Genomic DNA, 22803 nt, shown 5'->3' on the forward strand with positions numbered 1-22803 from the left:
CTGGTGGGAATGCACATTGGTACAAACCTTCTGGAGGGAACTTTGGCAATAACTAACAAACTACATGTGCACTTATCTTTTGACCTTTCTCGGAATCTATCCTGGAAATCTGCCTCCAATAACACAAAATACTTGTGCTATTAAAAGTTAATAGTTGTAGCATTGCTTAGTTTGGAAAATATTGGAAACAACCTAAATGGCTCTATATAATAGAGTGGTTGAATAAACTATGGTATGGCTCATACAGTGGAATACAGTGCACCTGTGAAAATACAGTGAAGAACAGCTCTATAAACGGGTGGAATGGTTTCCAGTATCTACCTTTAAGTGGGGAAAAAACGTGCAAGAGACCATTTGTGGTATGCAACTCTTTATGGAAGAAAGAATGAGAAATGAGGAAATATACAGGCATGTGATCATCTGTGGCAAAGAAATACTGGCAGTTTAAACCCGAAAGGAAAGAAATTGGTTACCCGTGGATGTGGGTAGGAAAGAGGTGGAAGGAAGACAGGAGTGGGATCCGTGTAGCTGGGGTGAGGTGTGGCAGACACTTCTCAGAGTCACTAAGTGTCTCAGAGACAGACACTTGTAAGTCACTAAGCTGTGACTTAGAACCATAGGCACGTTTAACATAACCCCAAATAAGCATTTACAACCATCTAGGATACAGGGGAACCAAAAGGAACAGCTAAGTCATCCTTAGACGGGTAGGGAAGGAAAACGCTACACTAGTAACTGGAAAGCAGTGTCTGGGTACCCGTGAGGCTCAAGACAACAGGAACTGCACACATGGGCTGTAGTCTAGGGGCTGAATGAGTCTCTCACAGGTGTGGGTGCGCTAGTCTGAACTCCCTCCTGCGTCCACTGTAAGTGAACAAGTAAGGAAATAGTTGGTAGATCATGAGAAGTAGGTGTTTCAATGTTGGAGAAAGGAGCCATGAGTAAGGAAAGGCTAAAATGGGTTTTGTGGTGTTGGAATGGGACGAGAGGGATCACTATGAGCTATGGTTTTGAATTTTTATACAGATATGGAGCGGCAGATGTGTGTATACGTGCGAGTTAGCGTGCACACATCCATTGCCCAGCTCTGTCCTCTGTGAAGGCCTGGAAGCAGCGGCTCCCAGGAGCTGTGAGCACACCTCGAGCCCAGATACTGCGTCTAACCACTGTTCTCCAAAAAGGGAACCAGAGCGCCCTGAGAAGTGAAGTAGTTAGTTCTCCGTGCAGGGAAAATACAAGATGAGGTGCCACAGAGTAAGGAAGTGTCAGAACGCGGGGACTTACTGAAAGCACAGGAGCCACCCTGAAGGGTCCTAAGAGCTGGACCCATTTGAGCAAAAACAAAGCATAAAGATCGTCCTGGGTTTTCATCCACAGAATAAAATGAGTACGCGAGTCCCTACTAATACTAGTAGATATTAATAAATGGCACACATCAGTCACATCGCTCCTTTGCGTGACATTCCTCAGTGACGCTAATTTCCTTCAGAGAAATAATGCTGGTCCTCGCTCACCCACAGGGCTCCCCATGTCACGTTCACCTGCCACGAGTCCTGCGCAGGCATCACTTCCTGTAACTTTTCCCTCGGTCGCTTTCTTCCCCTGCACTGACCTTGGTCAGACACACACCCACCTCAGGACCTCTGCACTTCCCGTTCTTTTCTGTTGACTGTAGTCTTCTTAGACGGAGGCATGGCTTGCTCCCTCTTTACCTTTGGGTCCTCACTCATGGTGCTGGCCTCCCTGTCGGAAACGTCAGGTACCTGAAGTCCGGCAGGTACCGGAATGCCCCGCTTTATTGTTTTCTGCTTTGCGCTGATTGCCATCTAGCATCGTGTCTATTTACTTAATAATCTTGTTTCTCTCTTCTCAACTAGAACAATAGTGCCATTCTGACAGAATCTTTTTGTCTTGGCCATTCATCAGTAAATATTTGTAGCCTACATGAAGAGTATTAAAGATCATGCATGGAATCTTTCATAGTTACAACTAAGAAGTCCACAGTCCAACGTATTAAAGGAGGTCACTAATGTGGTAATTGCATACAAGTTTATAAATTTCTAATTGTTCAAAAAAATTCTAAAATAGAGCAAATCTTTACAATTCTACACGTGATGGGGGTGGGGGGATTATTGTCAATACAATCTTTAATGTCTCAAAAGATTCCCTAGGGCCAGAGTATGTAAAAGTGCTGTTGAACTTAGAATACCCCCCCCTTTTTTTTTAACCAAAAGACAGATGTTCTAAATTTGTTGACCTTCGGTATGATGACATGTGGCTGATTTATTATGGTACTTACCTCTGTTGTCAAAGAAAATCAACACTTCATCTGCCTCTTTAAGATACAGGTAGAGATAACCATGAGAATGGAATGAATTTTCAAAGACATTTGCTGGGGGTTGAGAATTTTGAAAATGGATATTTGGAACTATTGCTATTGGTATTTCATTGCCAGAAACAACGAAAGTTTGTAAAAAACAAACAACTAAAAAATATTCTCACATTTGTCTCTAGAAAATACTGGACGTGGCACTTTCTGATCTGTTTTAAAATATTCTAAAGAGTTTTGGTATGTTTTAAACCCATTTGTTAAAAAGAAAAAAAAAACATTTTGATTACAGAAGATGAAAATTTAGCTACATTTTGATAATTTTGGTTGGATTGAAAAATGGTTGTGGAAATGATTCACGACTTCTGTTTACATCTTCCTATTTTTGTGAGAATCCCACTTCCCCCCCCTTTTAAAACCTATGACAGATGCTGAAATAAACTGAAGTTAGAATCAGGCCTTTAAGTCTAAGAAGAAAGAAGAGAACGAGGTACAGAGCTTCGGCAGAGAGGTTGCAGTACTTTCTAAACTTTTGATTGTGCACGTCTCTTAAGAAATATGTGCACACACGTCCTTATCCGTTCTCATTGGAATCTGTGTCTCTCCTCTATGTCACTTACCAACATTTGTGAATTTATATTGTTTCTGCGAGTCTTGATCACTTTGGGTCCCCTGACTAGGGCTGTAAGCACCATGAAAGCGTGGATAATACCTATTCAGGTTTATCATTTTATCTCGAGCGCCTCACAGAATACCTGGAACACAAGAGATTTATTTACGGGATAAATATGTGCATGCATGGGATTTGTCAAGGAGGGTGATGCTGAGGGCACCAGGGGAACCGGGAGGAATGCGCTGCTGCCACCTAGTGGCTCCTGCAAACACCCTGCCATGCACAGGACAGCCTCTGCGACAAGTCCAGTAGTGCCGTGGTGGAGACATCCTGGTTTGGTTAGTAATAATATTCCTCTTCTGAAGTGAATGTATTTCATTTAAGTGCCTCAGTTATTAAATGGCATTCTTCATCAAGCAGTTTAGTTTTCCTGGAATTTCCCTCAGACTGCTTTCCAGTTTTTCCAGGGGGCACTTTATCTTATGCTGGATGGGTGGGCTATACTGTGAACCTGGGTTTCAGGAAAGGCAGTAGTGTTTTTCCCTTAATTTCTTCTTTGGAGCCCTGGGGGGGGGGGGGTGTGCTACCAATATCTTGGAAATCTGGGTAATTTGAATATTACCAAGGGAATAGTTTGATTCTGCATGCTACAGATGTTTGATCATTTATTTACCTAAAGGCTCTCTTTCTGTACTTTCCTCACTGCCTCCCAAAAGAATTAACTGATACACCTCCAGCACACATTTCTGTTCTTTTAACTAGTTCTGACTCAAATGTGTCCTCCGCTGTAAGTAAAACATTAGTTACAAAGTTACTTACATCATCTCCCTACTTAGAATTTATCATTTCTATGTTTTCTCCACACTCATTCCCTGCACAGCCCCTTATGAAATTCGATTATATTTTACTAATTTTGTGCCAGGTGTCTTTGGGTAAAACCAGTTTAGTTCTGGGAGAAGTGTTGGTAGTTTTTAATATTTGGGGTTCTTTTTGTAGATGGCAAAAAGAGAACAAAAATAGCTTTTCTTTTTTTTTTTTTTTAGCTTTTCTATAATAAGACAGCAGTACTCATTAAGAATGTAGACAAGTAATGTAAATGTAAGTTCGGTTAAAAAATATTAAAACCAGTTTGCAATACAGTAAAAGTCTCTCTTGACACCCACCTCTAACCAGCAGAAAGTAAGATTTGTGTCAGATTTAAAATATTGATCAGCATCTTTATGTGCAGTGATTTGCAGGTACCTATTTTATCAATGTGGTCTAATACTGTTTTATTTTTATGTAATGCCAGTGCTTTCCAGTGTAAATTTGAGATAATTAAGTATATATTCTTCATGTCCCCTATAGTGTTTTAAGCGGAGGGCAAATATTCACAGCTCTGATTTCTCTGTCTGTGCTGGGGGTCCACAGGGCTCTCTCCAGATGGGAGACTCGCTGGATGGCCTCCTGGGCTCAGCACAGGCCTGTCATTATGAGCGAGACTTGCTGCCGTGAAGTGTAAGGCTAGGAAGTGGAAGGATCTCAGTGGGAAAAGACACAGACGGTCTGGAAGGATCCCTGCGCAGCCTCCCGTGAGGTGTCACACAAAGTGCCCTCTCCGCCCAGCAGTGTTCCTGCCCGGAGCAGCTCCAGCTCGTTACTGGGGGCTCCGTAGTCGCAGAGGTACCCTCTGCCCGCGGGCACCAGAGGAGAGCCACACTGTTTGCACAGTTGGTCTAGGTACAGGAAACTGCCCGAGTCCCGCAGGGGCCTGTGGGAACCCTCCCGAAATCCAACGTCCCAGATGTCAGCTGGACAAGCAGGCCTTTCTGAGGTTGTCGTCTTGAGCCTGCTCTGTCAACCCTTGTTTACATGTGCTGAAGTTCTGCTAGGTCTCAGTTTCAGTGTTTCTCTCTGTAGGAGTAGAGTGGGTACTTCTCAGTGACCAGCACTGCTCCCCCATCATAGAGAGGCTATGCTAAGTGCTCTAGTGATTCTGTAAAAGAACTTGGATCAGAGGAAAGCGATGCATAAGGATGCTTTCAACTATGACAGAAAAATCCTGCTTTTAACTCTGAAATCTACTTTGTCTATATTAATATATCCACTCCAGCTTTTTTTTGACTGGTGTAAGCAGGGTATATATTATCCCATCCCTCTATTTTAACCTATTTGTGTGTTTATATTTAATGTGCTATCTTGCAGGGACTGGTTTTGCTTTTTAAAATCTGACAATCTCTGCTCCCCTCCCCCACCCCCAATCTCTGCTTTTTAATTGGAGTGTTTAGGCCATGTACATTTAGTATATGTGCTGCTGAAGCGAGCACTAGGCCATGAACATTTAATGTGATTAAGTCTTCCTGTTTTTTTCCTTCTATTTATTTCTAGCTATTGTTTTTTTTTCCTATTTTGTATTGAGTATTTTTTTATGTTTCCATTTGATCTCCTTTGTTGGATTATTACTTATAACTGTCTGTTTTGTTATTTTATTGGTTCCTTTAGGGTTTACAGTATACAACTTTTACTTGTCACTGTCTACTTTCAAGCGATATTATATAGTGTTGTGTGTATTAAAAGTATACTTCTGTTTCCTTCCATTTTTTTCCCCTCATGGACTTTGCGCTATTGCTGTCATGCATTTGATTTTTTACTTATGTTATAAAGTTCATGAGATATTACTGTTAATTTTCATTAAACAGTCAGATATCTTTTAAAGAGATTTAAATAATAAGAAAACTATTAAGTATATTTATCCACGTAGTTACCACTTTGGTCCTCTTCGTTCTCTGTGTAGATCCAGATTTTGATCTGGTATCATTTTCTTTCTGCCTGGATGACATCCTTTAACATTTACAGTGCAGGTCTACAGGTAATGAATTCTTTCAGCATTTGTATTTCTGAAGTGCCTTTATTTCACCTTCGATTTGAAGCCTGTGTTTGCTAGATACAGAATTCGCGTTGACTCCCCCACCCCAGTGCTTTAGATGTGGTGCTGCAGGCTTCTCGCTTGCACTGTTTCTGAGGAACAAGCTGGTGTCGTCCTTATCTTTCTTCCTCGGTACATAACATGTCTTTTTTTTTTTCTTGTCCTGGTGGTTTTTTTAACTTTTAAAAAATTTTAATTACAGTTAAAATACAATATTATGTCATTTTCAGGTGTACAGCATAGTGATTAGACATTTATGTAACTAACAGAGTTATCGTGCTAAGTCTAGTACCCCTCTGACATCATACATAATGATCACTGACTATGTTCCCATGCTTTACTTGGCATCCCATGACTATTTTGTAACTCCTAATTTGTACTTTTTAATCCTTTCCCCCTTTTCATCCCGCCCCACAACCCCCTTCCTATCTGACAACCATCAGTTTGTTCTGAGTATCTATGAGGTTGTTCCTGCACAAGATGTCTTTTTTACTGGATACTTTTAATATTGAATTACTGATTTGAGACAATTTGCTTATGTTGTGCCTTGGTGTAATTTTCTTCGTGTTTCTTGTGCTTGGACTTTGTTGAGTTGCTTGGATCTGAGAGTTTTTAATTCTCATTATGGTTAGAAAGTTTTGGGCAGTTATTTTTTCAAATTTTTTTTTCTGTTCCTCCTCTTTTTTTCTTTTGGGGATTCCAGTTACCTGAATATTAGGCCATTTAAAGTTATCTCACTAATGCTTTTTTCCGTTTTTTTTGAGATTCTTTTTCCCTCTTTGTGCATAATTTTAGATAATTTCTGTTTTTATGTCTTCAAGTTCACTAATCTTCCACAATTTCTAATCTGCTATTAATTACATCCAATGTAATTTTCATCTGAGATATTGTGTTTATGAAATTTGATTTGGGTCTTTATATCTTCCATGTCTCTACTTAACTTTTTGAATATATTGAGTAAACATGTGACAACAGTTTTAATGTCCTTATCTGCTAATTTTAACATCTGTGTTGGTTCTGGGTCAGTTTTGATTGATTTATTATTTTCAACTTACGTTGTGATTTCCTTCTTTTTTGTATGCCTGGTAATCTGTATTTGGATGCCAGGCATTGTGAATTTCGCCTTGTGGGTGCTGGATATTTTTCACAGAAAGTCAGGAGTTAGGGTGATGGGCGGTCAGTGATTTCTCGATGCCAGGTTGCCAGGCTCCTACTCTCTTTCTGTGGTGCAGCCACAGCATATTGGCCTCTTCCTTAGTCCAGTTCCTCTTACAGCCAAAAGGTGGTGGGCACGAGCCCTAAGTATCATCCCCTCATGATAACATTCAGAGACAGAAAAAAATAAGTCTTTTATTTATTATTATTTTAATTGATGAAAATCCTTTCCATATGCTTTCCTCAACCCGAGCAGGTTTCTGCTAGCGTCTCATTACCTAGAACTACCTCGTAAGTTCATGTCTTAAACAAATAACCAATAAAAGTGTTGGGACAACTGCCGTTTGATTAGACTGATTCTCCTCTGGGGCCAGGGAAACACATTGAAGCCCACTGAAACACAGTGCTGCTCATGGGGGGTGGATTTCTGAACAAAATTGTGGGCCTTAGGAAGGAAGAAGATGGAATAGATATTCCGTAGTTAACTAATAGTGTCTGTTATTAGGAAGCATATTTTGACTGAGGGAATCTGAAAACATTTTAAAAGTTGGAAAGGTTTAAGATGATGCTTAGAGCATTGGTAAGTTTCGGTAGGTTAACATAGGGAGTCTAGACAAAGAGTCATCTTAAACAGTTTTAAAGTATGAGGGTATGTGGATTTTAGAAGAATGGTAGATACATGAAAGTGACTGAAGAAGGAGTAGGGTGGGGAATGGTGTGGAAAAAGGAATGGAGAACAGCCTTAGCTCTGCACGCCAAGCGGAGGGATTTCATTGTGAGGTTTCTTAATAATAAGAGCCACATGAATAGATCTGAACTCTCCCAGCCTTTTGTTGTTAAATTGGAAGAGGTTTACGGAAAGAGAAAAATGTTTAGGATTACTGGTGCGTAATTAAAGGTCAATGAACGCCAGTTCTGGAATTTAGGTGTTATGGATGAAATATAAAGATAGAATGTTGTAGGAATGCAGTGACTAGTATTGAATTCTTCATGAATGAGATGGAGCTGCAAATGCTGTCTAGTTTTAAGCCTGAGTATGTGGGAAAATGGGGCTGTGCTTTGACATAAACTCCATGAAGCATCTGTGGGACTAAAGGTCCGGGTTGGAATCATAGACCATTTTCCTAACACAATGACAGCATATCAGACTGTCAGGGGAGAACGTTAAACAAAGAGAAAAAGTGATGGAATATTGAACCTTTAGTTAATGTTCACAGGAAGAAGTCCAGTGAAGAGATGGATGCAACATGGAATAAAAGTTACAGGATGGATAGTAGGAAATACTGAGTCTGGATTAATAGATTTAAGGAGAAATGGCCAATGATTTCAAATGTGTTTCGTATTGTAAGTTTTTCTAAATAAAACACGATTACTACATTTAATGAGGAGAATCAGGAATCTGGACTTCTTATTTTGTATGTGACATTCTTAGCTGTTATCAGGAGACGTCGTCACCAAGTCAGACTATACCTGTCTATACTCAGTTTCATTTTGCACAGTAAGAGATTATATTATCTCTTCACTCTAAAATGCAAGGCTATGAGGATGACATCGAAGGCCAATTATGGATTGTTTTGTCAGAATACCAATAACAAAGTCTGGATTCAGCAAGATTTGATAATACAAGATTTGACTTTGCAATGCTTTTAGGTATACCTACACCTGGAATTTAATGTTTGAATAATTTCAGCCTGCCAACTTTATTACTGAATTTTTACTTAGGAATTAAGTTGGGTGGAAGTGAAGAGAAACTGGAAATGTTTGTTGTATAAAATGTACCTATTTAATAAAATATAGTTAAAATTTTAAGGCCTATTCAGTAAAGATGCCTTGCCCTTAGTGTTTTTCTCAGTAAAAGTCATAATTTCAAGAAATGAGCTTTTCTTTGTGATGAGGTGAGTGGTATTCTTTGATATTGTAAAGAAGACCTTTGATGTAAAGCACGGGGAACAGAGACTATCATGAACTTGCATGTGCGTAAAATAGCTTTGAAGGCCACATAGGGAAACTGGTAAACTTCTTTGCCTCTAGGGAATTTATCCTGTGTGGTTCTATCAAGGTGTTTCTTTCATTGTATACCCTTTAGAAAGTTTTGAATTTTGAATCGTGATAATGTGTTTATTTCAAAATTAAAACTTTTAGTGATTTCTAATGTGTCCCTGAAAGTACATTTCAGAAGCTCACTTATGTAGTTTTGTCCTAACATTTAGGTGTTTCTGAGTTTTGTATTCTGTGATATGAGTCCAATTTCATTTTCTCACATATGGAGAGCCAATTGTTTACTACATCATTTATGAAAATTTATTTTATCCACTAATTTGAAATATGATCTCTTATCTAGCAAATGTTTACTAATGTGTGGGTTTATTTCTAAGCTCTCTATTTTAGTTCATTTGTCTGTTTATATGCTCCAGTGACAACATCGCACTGCCATGGTGACTGTAGCTTAAAGGTCTCGATATCTGGTAGGCAAAGTATTACTTCCACCTCCACCTTTAGCAGAGAAACTTTTGTTAGAGCAGCTCTCCCACTAGGAGCAACTGGAAAAGCTGGGTAAAATCTTTTTTCAGTGAAATACTTAAAGGTGTTGGAGAGCTCTCGGAGAGGCGAGGACTTGCAGGAGTGAAGGCCCAGAGGGAGGGCGGTCTGTCATTAACTTCATTTCCCCTGAGACATTTGTCCAGTTTGTAAAAGACCAGCTGAGTGGCTGGAAAGCTGAGAAAAATTTTTGGCAGTCTCTAGAGCTAGGAAGACAAAACTAGGATTTATGGGCCATTAAATATTACAGACTTTCACTTGGGACCCCTAAAGACTGCATCAGAGGTTAGCAATTTGTGGTCTGTGGGTCAGATCCAGTCCACTGTCTGTGTTTATATGGACCGTTAGCCAACACGGTTTTTACGTTTTTAACTAGTTTAAAAAATTAAAAGAATATATTTTATAACTCTTGAAAGTCATAGGAGATTCAAATTTTAGTGTCCATAAATAAAATTTTATTGGAACAAAGCCACACTCATTCATTTGCATGTTATCTGTGGCTTCTGTTGCACTTCGGTGATAGACATGAGTTGTTGCCCAGAGACCACATATGCTTTGCATTGCTTTGGATATGCTATACATCACAGTGACACAATTAGAATTCATCAGTGTTTGAGTGCCACATGTATTGTCCCAGCAACTTATTTCTTTTATTACTGTTACACATCTGTCCTGTTAAAACAAGAAAGGTGGGCTTCATATGTAGCACTTCTGGAGAATAGTGGAGTTATCAAATTAGAAGGCAAAGCATTAAATGTATTATGCTGTGGTACTTTATCTATGCTAAAAGAGTACAGTATATGTCAACATTACAAGATTGAGTACTCATCACACTATTCCCAACTCACAGGAAATTAATGATCAGAAAAAACAGTAAATTAAAATGTAATATCTCATCACAGCAGAAATTCTTTAGAAAGGTGAGAAATGAACATTAGGCTACAACTAAAGTAAGCTGAGCGGCTCATTTGTTGTTAGCCAAGCACAGAAAGCCATTTATCAATGGTGAGATAGTTAAATCATGTTTGGCTACAACAGTCAAAGAAATGTGTGCACAGAAAAGAACCTTTTAAAGACTATTAGCCTTTCAGTAAGAATCATTGTTAAAAGTTGAGGACATTGAGCAATATCAGTAGTCATTTAAAAAATAGGCAAGTAATTTCTAGACAGTTTTCTAGGCTCTTGATGTTGCAGTACTGCTCAGTTATTGTTTATCTAGGAATCAGTGCGGAGTTTGAAGTGACTGAAGACTTAATCTTTATAAGCAGTCTGCATGAAACAACTACAGAGGAAATATTTTCAAATAAGTTGATAGAATACTAATTCAGTGCAACCTGAAGTAGAATCTGCTAAGATGTGCTACAATTAACTGGTAAAAATAAGTATGGAGCAGAAAAAGGCTTTAAATGGACAAATTTACAAAGCTTGTTTAAACATAATGGTGTTTAAAAGCGTCTGCTTATTCATTGTTTTCATTGATCATCAGGTACTTTACATAAAATATTTAAATCTGTCGTGGGTTGTTAAACTACTAGTGCCAAATGGTGAGTTTTGTGTGCGCTTATAGATGTCACAATCTCACTTCCAGGCATTTCTGTTAGAAATGGAAGCTGAATATATTGAATTCCCTACCACAAAGCAGTTTGATGACTTAAAAGTCGCAAAGTTTTATTGTAATTTTTTGAACTTAAGGCTGAGATTAAAATTTATCTGGATAAGAAGGTTGCCCTCAACTTCTAAATCAAATACTTAATGGATTTGGAAGTTAACCTTTGCTGCAGATTTAAAAATATTTCCTAATGAATTCAACCTAAAGTTATAAGGCAAAACATTGCTTTACCAGTACGTTACGCCGTGGTAAAATTATTTCTACAACCTAGTGTTGTTTGAATCACAAGTAATGTCAATGCTTTATACACTTTTCATGCCATAAAAAGTTAAACAAGCTCTCAATTCCCACATAACTTTGGTGCAGAAATATTTTCCAAGGTCAAACCCCTGTTTCAGTAGCAGTTTTTGGACCTCGAGGCAAATACAAAGGCGATTCCTATAATTCAAAATTCATTTAACTGTGTAATTGAGGAGCTTCAACCTGTCCTTTAATTGAAGATGATGATTCTGCAATATAGTGACACGCTAAAAGCGAGGATCAAGGGAAGACTAATGCAATTTCATAAATGCCTTTCAAAGGTTGATACGCTCAGATGAAAGGTTGATATGCTCAGATAAAATTGATGGATTTGATGGATACCACTATTTGGCAGCATCTCTGTGTGAAAATATTTATTTCAAAGATGGATAAAATCTCATAACAGAATGAACAGAAGAACATTTACTATTCATTTTGATGATAGGGAAAAGTTAGTTTGAATTTCAGTTAAATGTAATTCCCCCCCACCCCACCCAAGTTTCAATGTTTTCATTAGTAGACCTGTGTTACAAAAACAAAATCACGCTTATTACCACATTTTGAAATAATAATTATTAAAAATTTATGGAATTTGTTTCTCTCATCGTAGGTAAGTACTTATATGATATTTTAGATTTTGCCTCTTATCCCACAAATCCTAAAATGTTTATTATCTGGCCCTTTTCAGAAAAAGTTTGTTGATCTCGGGGGTATACCATTGAAATAAGGGGAAACTGACAAAAATAATCTGGTTCCACAAAGTCTTGAATCCCAGCTTCAAGTCAGCTCATGTAGACATTGAATTAAAGTCATCTTCTCCAACCTAAGTACCTGTCTGATGAAAATAATAAATCCTCTCTGGAAAAAATAACAGCTAGTGCCTCAAAATAACCAATTTTTCATAAACAGAGTTTACCAGTAAGTCTTAAATTACTAGGCATGATAGAAGATAAGTTCAAATCAATGAAAATCAAGAGAAAGAACAAACAATAGGAAAATACCTTTGAGTTCCTTTTGGTCCACATTTCCACCTAAAATTATAAAATTTTGAAAAGATGACATGGGAGAATATGTTTGCAAAGGAATTCTTAAGAACAGAAAGCACTGACTATAAAGGAAAATATTGAAGAATTCAACTGTATTAGAAAAATAACTGTTAATAAAAGATACCATAAGAGTGAAAACACAAACCATAGGGAGGAAGAAGATTAATAGCAATAAATATGGCCAACAAAAGGAATCATTTCTAGAATATATAAAATAACTACAAATCAGTAAGAAAAAGAAAGCAGATATCCTTGTTCCTGATATTAGGGGACAAAGCATTCAGTCTTTACTCATGAAGCATGATTTTTGTTGTGGAATTTTTATTAACCTATCTTTTCAGGGCATGGAGGATTCTTTCTAATCCAATTTTTTTGGCATTTTAAATCATGACGAGATGTTTTATTTTGTCTAAAGTTTTTTTCTGTGTTGATTGAAGTGATGATGTTGGGTTTTTTCCTCTTTGTTTTACTAACAACTCAAGTACATTTTCCTGAATGAATATTCCATTTGCTGTATGTTCTTAGGATAATATCCTGAGGCTTTGAATGATAACTGCCCACCCCCTTTTCCCACACACACAGTCTCTCTTACTTACTTTACATATATATCATTTTCACCAGTTAAATTGTTATTTTCCTGGGAGGAGAGTTTTCTGGTCTCCTTACTTTGTCTTTCTGGAAGTCCTACCCTTATATAGTGTTTTTATCTGTACCCTTTGTGTAGACTTTTTTTTTTTTTAAGCTGTTCCTGTAATTATTCCATTACGCACATACAGGATAGTCTGTATGTGTCTGATTGGTGTCTTAATTTTACCAGGTCTTGTGAAGTCTAGAATCCATACCTCCTTCATGTTCCTTTATATCCTCCATTTATAGGTCTCATAATTTCCTTTATATACCGTGTTTCCCCGAAAATAAGACCTAGCTGGACAATCAGCTCTAATGCGTCTTTTGGAGCAAAAATTAATATAAGACCCGGTGTTCTATCTATCCTAGCCTAGCCTATCCTATCCTATCCTATCCTATCCTGTCCTGTCCTGTCCTATCCTAAAGACCCGGTCTTATTGTAAAATAAGACTGGCTCTTAGGTTAATGTTTGTTCCAAAAGATGCATTAGAGCTGATTGTCTGGCTCGGTCTTATTTTCGGGGAAACAGGGTATGAGACGTACATTGAGACCTACATCAAACAATGTGAAAAATCTTGCTTCAGTTGTTAAAACATGATTTAGAAAACTAAAGAGGAAAAGTAAAGTCTGTTGTAATTATTCATGTTTTTACCTTCCCTGTGTTCCTTCTTCATCATGTGTCAAGATTCCTTCTTTTTGTCATTTTTCTTTCTGGTGCAAGAACTTTCATAAGTATTCTTTAAGGGTGTATTTTCTCATGGCTAATTTTTAGTTTTCTTTCATCCGAGAATTTTTGATTGCTGTCTTATTCCTAAAGGATGTTTTTTGTTGGATGTAGAATTATGTTGACAATTCTTTCAGCTCTTGAAAAACGCTATGCCACTTTCCTCTGACCTCCATGGTTTGAGATGAGAAATTTCTTGTCATCTTAATTATTTTTCTCCTATGGATAAGGCCTTGTTTCTCTCCTCGCAAGATTTTTGCATTTAGTATTTAGTTTTTAGAAGTTTGACTATGATGTGTCTTAGCGTGGAGTTTGGGGAGCATATCCTCTTTGGATTTACTCAATCTCTTGAATCTGTAAGTTTTCCAAATTGGGGGAATTTTCACCCATTATCCCTTCAAATAGTTTCTCAGCCTCACCTTTCTTTCATATTCCAAGACTCCCAAGACAGGAAAGCTGTAGCGTTTGTTACTAGTCCCAGTGTCCCCTTCATCCGTTTCTTTTTACCAGTCCACTTTCTCACTTGTTCAGGTGGGGTAATTTCTCCATCCCACTGTTAAGTTCCTTCACTTAGTGCTTTATTTTTGTTGGTATATTTTTCAGTTCTAAACTTTCCTTTTGTTTCTACATGGTATCTTGTATTTATTTCTTTGCCAAGACTTTGTTTCCTTGCCGAAATGTTTTTTCATTTGCTTCAAGCATGTTCACAATTTTTTTGTTGAAGCAGTTTTATAATTTTTTAAAATGTGGCAAGTAATTCTAACATCTATTGATTGTCTTTTCTCATTCCCTTTGAGATTTTCCTGCTTCTTGTTATGGTATGTCAAATTATTTTTTGATTGTTAATTTAAATCCACCCCTTCGTAGCTCTTATCTGAAACTGTACTTTTGGGATACAAAACAAAAGGGATGGCACCATTTTGCTGCTCTCAGGTGTGTATGGAAGTTTCAGTTTCCCAGATTCTGTAACCAGCTTCCGTTGACATGTTGTTGGGGTGGGACTCGCATGCATGATGGGCAGAGTGAAAATTTAGACTCTTTCCTGTGCCTTGCTGATATCACCGTGTCTCACAAGGGTGCTGCTTTTCCCTTGGCCCCCAAGGCCACTGTGGGGTGGGGGGGCGCACGTCACCTCTGGGCAGTAGTTTAATTTCCGATTGTCCGCAGGCATCCGCTGCCCCCAGCCCAATGGGAAGGGGAGAGGCAGGGGCACCTCATTACCAGTGGGTGGGTGTTGCATTCCCAGCCCCCGACCTTTTCTCCACTGACATTAGGGAGGCAGGAGGCCTTGCTCCTCCTCAGTGGGTGTGAAGGTCCTGGTTCCCGCCCACCTTCTAGGGTGACACCCCGTATAGGGTGGGGAGGGCAGTCTGGGTTCTCCCCGCAGCCTTTGCTGATGAGTGTGGGGCTTGGGCTGCTTCTGTGGTGCTGGGCTCACAGGTTGCTCCTCACCTAACGTTTTCTGTCTTGCTAGCCCGCCACTTTCTCACCCGTTTGGTCAGGCTCTTCTGGGCTTTTCGTTTTTTTTGGTGTGTTGATGTTAGTGTTTCTGCGTGGTCGGCTTCTTCTGCAGCTCTTCGGACGTGTGAAGCAGAAAGCAAACCTGGGGAGTTGGTGCATTTTCATTCTTCAGCACCTGAGGCTCTAGTTGGTCTGCTGCCTTCTGTCTACCTTTTTGTGTCTTCTTGTCTTTGTCCTATGTGTCACGTCCAAAGTTTTAGCTGTACTTAATGTAAAATATAAGAAAAAGTGAATCTCCTCCATTTTGTCTGGAAGTGGAAGTCTGTAGTCATGAAGAATTTATTTTTTCTGAATACAGTTTGGTATTGGCAGGTTTTTGTTCCCTCAGCATTTAAAATTTCTTGCATGGTTTCCTGTCTTCCCTTGTTTCTGATGAGAAGTCAGTAGTATCGTTATTCTGTGTATATAATGTTTTGCTGTTCTCTGGGTGCTTTCAGGAGTTTCTCTTTATCTTTGGTTTCCAGCAGCGTGAGGTGTGCCTAAGTGTGACTTTCTTTGTATTCTTCCTGCTTGGGGTTTGCTGAGCTTCTTGAAACTGTAAGTTGATTTTTTCACCAAATTTGTGAAAAGATTTCCCTTTATTCCTTCCCTCTTTCTGTCCCCTTTTTCTCTCTCCTCTTTCCCTGCAGCTTTGATTACATGCACGTCGGTGCAGTTTGTACTGTCCCAGGGTCACTGCAGCGCTGGCCATTGCTGCTTCAGTAATTCTGCTTTCAGTTCCTCAGAATGGATAAATGATTCCTTTGTTTTCATGGTCGTTGACCATTTCTTTTGTAATATCCAATCTCTTAAATTACTATAATTTCTAGTTATAGAATTTCCATTGGGTTTTACTTGGTAATTTTCAGGTCTCTTGTATTTCTCCTGGTTATGACCAGCTTTTCCTGTGTGTTGTGCACGTTTCCCAGACTTTGTTCATTTTGTCTTTTTTTTTTTTTTTTACTGAATATGTTTTTCTTCATTGTGGGTCCCATTTTACTGTTATTTCCCCCCTCACATGTCTCAGCATATTTTATTGTATGCTGAGCATTTCAGATGCTCGTTTATAGGTACTGGATAACTATTATCTTGTTTTGTTCAGTGTGAAGTTTTTGTTTGTTCGGTTTTGTTTTCTGGGAGGCCCGTATGGTGAGTGGATTTGCACCCCAACGACATCACTGCAGCTGCTGGCAGCATCAGAAATCTCTCCTCAGCTCACTTCATCAGTTTCGCTCTTGCTGCTGAGAGGCCGCCTGTGAATGGACATTTTAGGGGTGTAACAGAGCTCAGAGTGTATTCAGATTCGGGAGCTCCCTTCTGGGGCTCCCTCCTTCCCAGGCTTCCCCTTAGGTTCCGTGCTGTCTAGCGTCATTGAACTTCAGGTGTCTTCTCACAGCCGTAACTTGAAGCCTTTGTGTGAGGTCCAGTGCCACTGCCCTCTAGGACTACCCTTCGCTGCAAGTCTGTTTACACCCAGCCTGCGCCACTGGTGTCCCTCCTCTCAGGGCTCAGATGCCCTTCCCCGTCAGCCTGCTTTGCTGATTCCCGGGAGACTTCAAGTAGTTAGGGGTTATGTTTTATTCAGATTGTACGAATTTTATTTTCAAGAGAGTCATTCTCATATTAGTGCCTCTGCCTTTATCCAGTACGTACATAAATAGAGCTGTTTTCTGTGCGAGGCTCATTCTTTACTAAGGTCCATTTTCCATCCACTGTAATTGATGCCTTGTTTTGAGGACTGTGTATGTCAGGTGTGTATTAATAACTACCATCACAGTCAAGATACACAGCCTTTCCTGTGCCCCACCAGCTTCTCTCCTGGCCCTCGGCGGCAGCCCTCTGCCACCCCTCCCTGGTTGGTTCCTCTTCCTATAGCTTTGCATTTGCTAGACTGGTGTATACATGGAATTGTACAGGACGTAGTACTTTCTGCCTGGCTTTTGTACGTAGCATAATGGTTTTGAGCTCCATCTATTCATCAGCTGGTAGATTTCTTCCCGTTTTGGCTACTATTATACAGCTGCTGTGAACACTGATGAAACGTGTAGTATTTCTCTTTGTTTCTTGTGTAATAATAAGGACTGGAATTGCTTCTTTGTTTGAAAGTGTATGTTGAACTTTGGAAAGCAGTTTCCCGGTTTCATTAGAAGTGCCTGTAGACGTTTCCTTTTCCGCCAGCGGGAAGTGAAGTTCCGTTAGCTCCTCGTTGCTGTTACCACTGGACGTTGTCGCTGTTTCTAATCTTACCGGGTCCAGTGTAGTGGCCCTTCGCTGTGGGCTTGTTTTGGGTTTCGTGCTGAGCAATGAGATGGAACAGCTTCATGTACTTAACCCGCCTTTATAGATCTTTAAGGAAGTGTCTCTTCAAATATTTTGCCCACCCCCCTTCCCCAATTGATTTATTTGTCTTCTCCTTACTATTGAGTCATAAGGGTTCTTTATATTTTTTCATAGAAGTCATTTTATTAGAGATGTATTTTGCAAATATTTTTCCCTGGTCTGTGACTTGTTTTTATTTTCTTAGTGTTTCCTGAAGAGCAGAGAGGGTTTACTTTCAATGAAGTTTATCAATTGTCAAGCTGTAATTTTTTTCTTTCATCGATTATGCTTATTATGCCTTATATGAAAAATACCATCGCATATTCTGGAGTTACCTTTAGGTCAGTTATCCATTTTATAGTTAAATTGCATGTATGATATGAGACTATGCGATAAGGTTCAAGGTTCTTTGTTTTCGATAGCACTTCATAACATCTGTATAAAATGTTTATTCCCTTACCTAATCTATAATTGTATCTATTCTTTAAATTTTAATGATTTTTTTCTTCAAGTGAAAGTTACTAAAAGAAAAAGAAAAAATACTGTTTATTTTGTGCATCAATTTAAAGAAATCCAAAGTGACTCTACTGGTATAAACATTCAAAGCTAGTAGATCAATAACAGGATTTAATATTGTCATTGCTTTTTGCCATCGTTTGAGACCACAGTGCCATTAAGAGACTTTGAGTCATTTGCTGTGATGATGCATTATATAGATATTTCACATGAGAAATAACAGGACAAATATTTTCCATTAAAAGTTGAGTCTACCTAAAGCTCTCTTAAATTTTCTAAGAAAAGCTTCTTACTGAAGTATAATACCTACACAAGAAAACGCTGTTATTATAGGTGTACAGCCAAGATTAGTGATCATAAACTGAAATCAGATCGGGAAATGAATAACAGTAGCAGAAATTCCACTCAGGCCCCTAGTTTCCCGTCCCCTTAAGCAAGCACTGTTAACCACTGCTAACACTGGGGGTTAGTCTTGCCTGGTTTTGTACTTCGTATAGTTGGACTAAACAATAAGGACGGTTTTCCATAGGTGGTCTTTCACACACCATTGTATTTGTGAGGTTCATCCAAGTTGTTGCCTGTAATTGGTGTTCATTTAATCTCATTGCGATATAGTATTCTGTTGTGAGAGTCCCACAACTGATCTATTTTGCTGTTGGGCTTTTGGGGGCTAGTCAGTTTGGTGCTATTACGAATTGTGTGTTATGAACATTTCAGTGAGTTCCTTTTGCTAAGCACCGGGGATTAATAACATGTGATGTCTCTTAGAGCACTTAGCCCACTGCCATCGATGATACAGAATAAATACTCGATAATTGATGAACGAGCTTTGGAATGGCCTCAGGCTTCTTGTTCCTGTTTCATAACTCACCTCAACCGGAAACTTTGTTGATTCTGTTTTGTATTACGGATTTATTTTGAGAGCTACTTCCCTATTGCAGTCTAGTGAAATGAAAGTTTTGGAAATTTCTCAGCCTCATTCGCACAATATGAACTCATTGAGAGCGTTCCTTAGATGTGTTCTTGGATTAATATTAAAATACAACCTTTTTCTTTTAATTATTAAAAAGAGTAGAAAAAATGCTATTTAGGAGTTTTAAATATTGATTCAAATAAATTGCTTAGTTGATAAACTGTTTAAAAGCTATTTACCTTACCTTCCTCTCCCCAAATGTTAATTAGCTTTATAACAAATTTACAAATGCTTTTTATTTGGTTCAAAACGAAATATTCCAGCCTATATATAAAGCATATGTTTCTTTATAATGCCAAATGTCTTTCAGTAGCTATGTAATTATAACAGATGGGTTTGAAGCATTCTCTTAAATGTAGTTAGTATTTTATTTCCCTCCCTTTATTCCCTGATAATTTTATATATTATTGTAAATTAGTATGTTGAATACCTTCCAGGACTTCTCATAGTAGTTTAGCTAATGTCATGTAACACTTTTCATTGCAAATGTAATTAAGAGAACATGTTGATGTTTCTAAAATGATATAGACACTGGAAAAGGGGTCAGTTTAAATTATTTTGTTTCCTTATTCACTTAAATAAAAGTCATTACATTTTATTTGCCAGAATCATTTTTAGTGCAAAAGGCTTCTGCGCAACTTGACATATGCTATGAAAGCAACAAAGATTCTAGATTTTAAAAGTTTAGCAGAAATTATATGTTAATGAGTTAATATAAATAATTTTCAATGATAGGTTGGACTAAACATTTTCTTTGCCTTTTCATTATGATACAAGGACCATAGGATACAAGGATACACAGGCTACCTAGATGTTATGCATGTTTTATTAATATACTAAACATATTCAGATACCTGGGGAGGGTTTAAACTAAAAATGTATTCAGTTTGGAGCAAGTGGTTATTACACTTTATCAATGAAGAGAAATTAGGCTATATTTCTTTCCTTCTGTGTTTTTAATGCAGTAACACCCTTGAGTACAAAAGGAAAACTGGAATGTATACCAGTCTGTGGATTTGTGGACATTCTGTATTAAGTTAAAATGCTACAGATAACTGGTGTTTATTTCCAGTTCTTTAATCTGTTGGCTGTATTCAGAATGTGTAGAAGACACCAAGAGACACTAAGCTTTCTTCTGTTGGTTCAATTCAATGGACTGAAGGTTGTGAGGAAGAGTTGGATGGCATATGATGTCTTATGTAGATTTACACACAAAATATTGAAATTAATTTTAACTTAAAAACTTTCATATTCTCTGATTAACTAACAATATAGAGGCAGCATATTAGCCTGTGAAGAGACTCACAGTAACGTTAGCACCTCTTTCTGTTACTTGAGGCTTGGTTTTCCCACAGATGGTCCCGTTTGGCTTTAGCTGTTGCAGCCGTGCTGCTCATGAGCCACACTCCAGAAGAAAGGACCAGGAGTGGCGTCCATTTAGTATAGGTGATCACGCACACCATTTGTGGGCTTCCCGATGCCCGGCAGCACCCGTGGTGCTACAGAGCAGAGATGGTGCAGTCAGTTCTCTCTACTCACGGGTGTTGGACTAGGATGAAAAACAGACAAGTACTTACCGTGCAGTGGCGTAAATGCTAAGCCAGAGGTGTATGTGCACGATAGACAGCTGGGCATCTTCTACATAAGGAGAGTTTTATCCTGGATGATGAGGCGCCCAGCAAAGGCTCCACAAAGCAAATGATACCCAAAACGGGCTTGGGAGGACGAGCAAGACTTTATTCCATTAGTCATTCACAGGGAGAGCCGAGGGAAGTCAGCACAGCAGCTTGTGGCTGATCCGACCGGAAGTGCACATTCAGGGCGCTGACTCCCTGTTGACGGTGGGAGGCTTATTTCATTGCTTTTACCACTTGCAAGCGAGTAGAAGCAGATTGAAATGGGAGCGTGGTGGGTGGGGAAGGTACTTACATGACCTGATTTTTCTTTACTGTCCCGGCTTTTATTAAGACACTTAAAACTAATTGCTACAGTGAAATGCCTGGATTTGTTGTTGCCTTTAACAAGACAGTTGTCCCTTATTAACTTATTCTGTGATTGCTAAGCCAGGATGAAAAATAGTAAGAGGTTTTATAAATAGTATGTATTCATTTTATTTGTTTATTAATGCTATGTAAACACTTAAAATAATCTTCAACTAGACACCTGCCTTTTAAACCATATTACTGATTTTTAAAAAATTTAGTTGTATGTTTTTGACAGTAGAAAAAAGTGAAATGCTAACTTTGTGAACTTGAATAGAAGGACCAATCTGTATTAAGCACTGAACAGAGTACCTTAGGTTTTATTATTTTTAACTGATCCTTTATTTGGTATTTTAAGGGTTCAAATAGTTTTACTAGTGATATACAAAGACTTTTGTATAGCCTCCTAGCACCACATTTGAATGTTCCTTTTCCAGGGTTTTATAAAGAAACTTCTTTCCCCTTTGCCCTTTCAGCGATGTGCATTTTGTAAGCACCTTGGAGCCACTATCAAATGCTGTGAAGAGAAATGTACCCAGATGTACCATTATCCGTGTGCCGCTGGAGCCGGCACCTTTCAGGATTTCAGTCACTTCTTCCTTCTTTGTCCAGAACACATCGATCAAGCTCCTGAAAGATGTAAGTTTACTACAGACGTATCTTTAAACATTGATCAGTGTACTCACTTAGAATAACAAATGTTGTAAGTTCCTTAAACGTTATTCTACTTGTATTAGAAGGTAGTGTGACATAGTCTTGCTAATCTGAGGACTCTTGGCCAGAGGTCCTTGGGGGGAGTCTGTTATCAACCATGTCATTGAAGGTAAATCCAAAACGGCGTTTCCTCAAAAATTCAAATACAGTTTGCATGTTTTTTATTCTTATTTAAAGACATTTTAAACCACCATAGAAAGATAGAAATAGAGTATGTAATATTTAACATGTACTATAAAATAAGTCAGTTAAAAAGTTAAACAGCATTCAGTGTCTTTTACACTAAAAAACCACCCACTTGGAGACTTAGATGAGGTCTCAGTCAGGTGTTATTTCAGGATGTACATGAACAGGGTCACAACACACTTCCTCGGAAACTGAAGGGCCCTTCTAGTCGTAATAGGAATCTCTGTAGGGTTTCTTCTTGATCCGTCTGTCTTGGTTAGCTGTAATCCTCAGCTGTGCTTTTTTCCTTTCTCTTCCAAATAGTATTTTGTAATTAGGTGAACATGTTCAAATGTTTGACTTTTATGTCATACAGAAATACTGTCTTTATCGTTGAACAAAGATCTCACCTTTTTCCTACTATGTGGATTTCCAGTGAGCATGTGTGCTTTGGAATCTTTCCACCTAGTACCTTGGATTTCCAGTCTCGTTGTGAAATCTCTGGGATGCTTTATTCAGTCTTTTTTACTTAATTGTTAGCTTTTACCTGTTTCTTAGTAATGTTAGTAAAAGCTTTCCCCCTATGTTTCCCAGCTCTGAAACATAAATAGGCTTAAACTGAAGGAATCTCAAGTACAGGTCAACTTCATAGTCAGTATTTTTTATCTTTTTTTCAGTAGCGTAATTTCATCTTCAGTTAAAATTATTTTGTGTCTACATTGTATGCTATAATACCCTTAATCACTATATAGACATAAATCATAGGTAAGGCAAACTGAAATTCAAAT

The 22803-nt window shown here is 38.4% G+C and overlaps 1 protein-coding gene across 21 annotated transcripts in view; it reads left to right on the forward strand.

Moving 5' to 3' along the window:
• KMT2C (lysine methyltransferase 2C) overlaps nt 1–22803 on the forward strand; it is a 222825-nt gene that overhangs the window by 86242 nt on the left and 113780 nt on the right. For all 21 annotated transcript variants that reach the window (XM_088799766.1, XM_088799771.1, XM_088799770.1 and 18 more), the window contains exon 7: nt 21613–21775. In XM_088799766.1, coding sequence (XP_088655892.1) covers nt 21613–21775 — 163 coding nt within the window. The remainder of the gene's footprint in view (nt 1–21612; nt 21776–22803) is intronic.

This window comes from Rhinolophus sinicus, chromosome 8, assembly GCF_057876585.1.
Source record: "Rhinolophus sinicus isolate RSI-liver-muscle chromosome 8, RSI-T2T, whole genome shotgun sequence".
Taxonomy (NCBI): domain Eukaryota; kingdom Metazoa; phylum Chordata; class Mammalia; order Chiroptera; family Rhinolophidae; genus Rhinolophus; species Rhinolophus sinicus.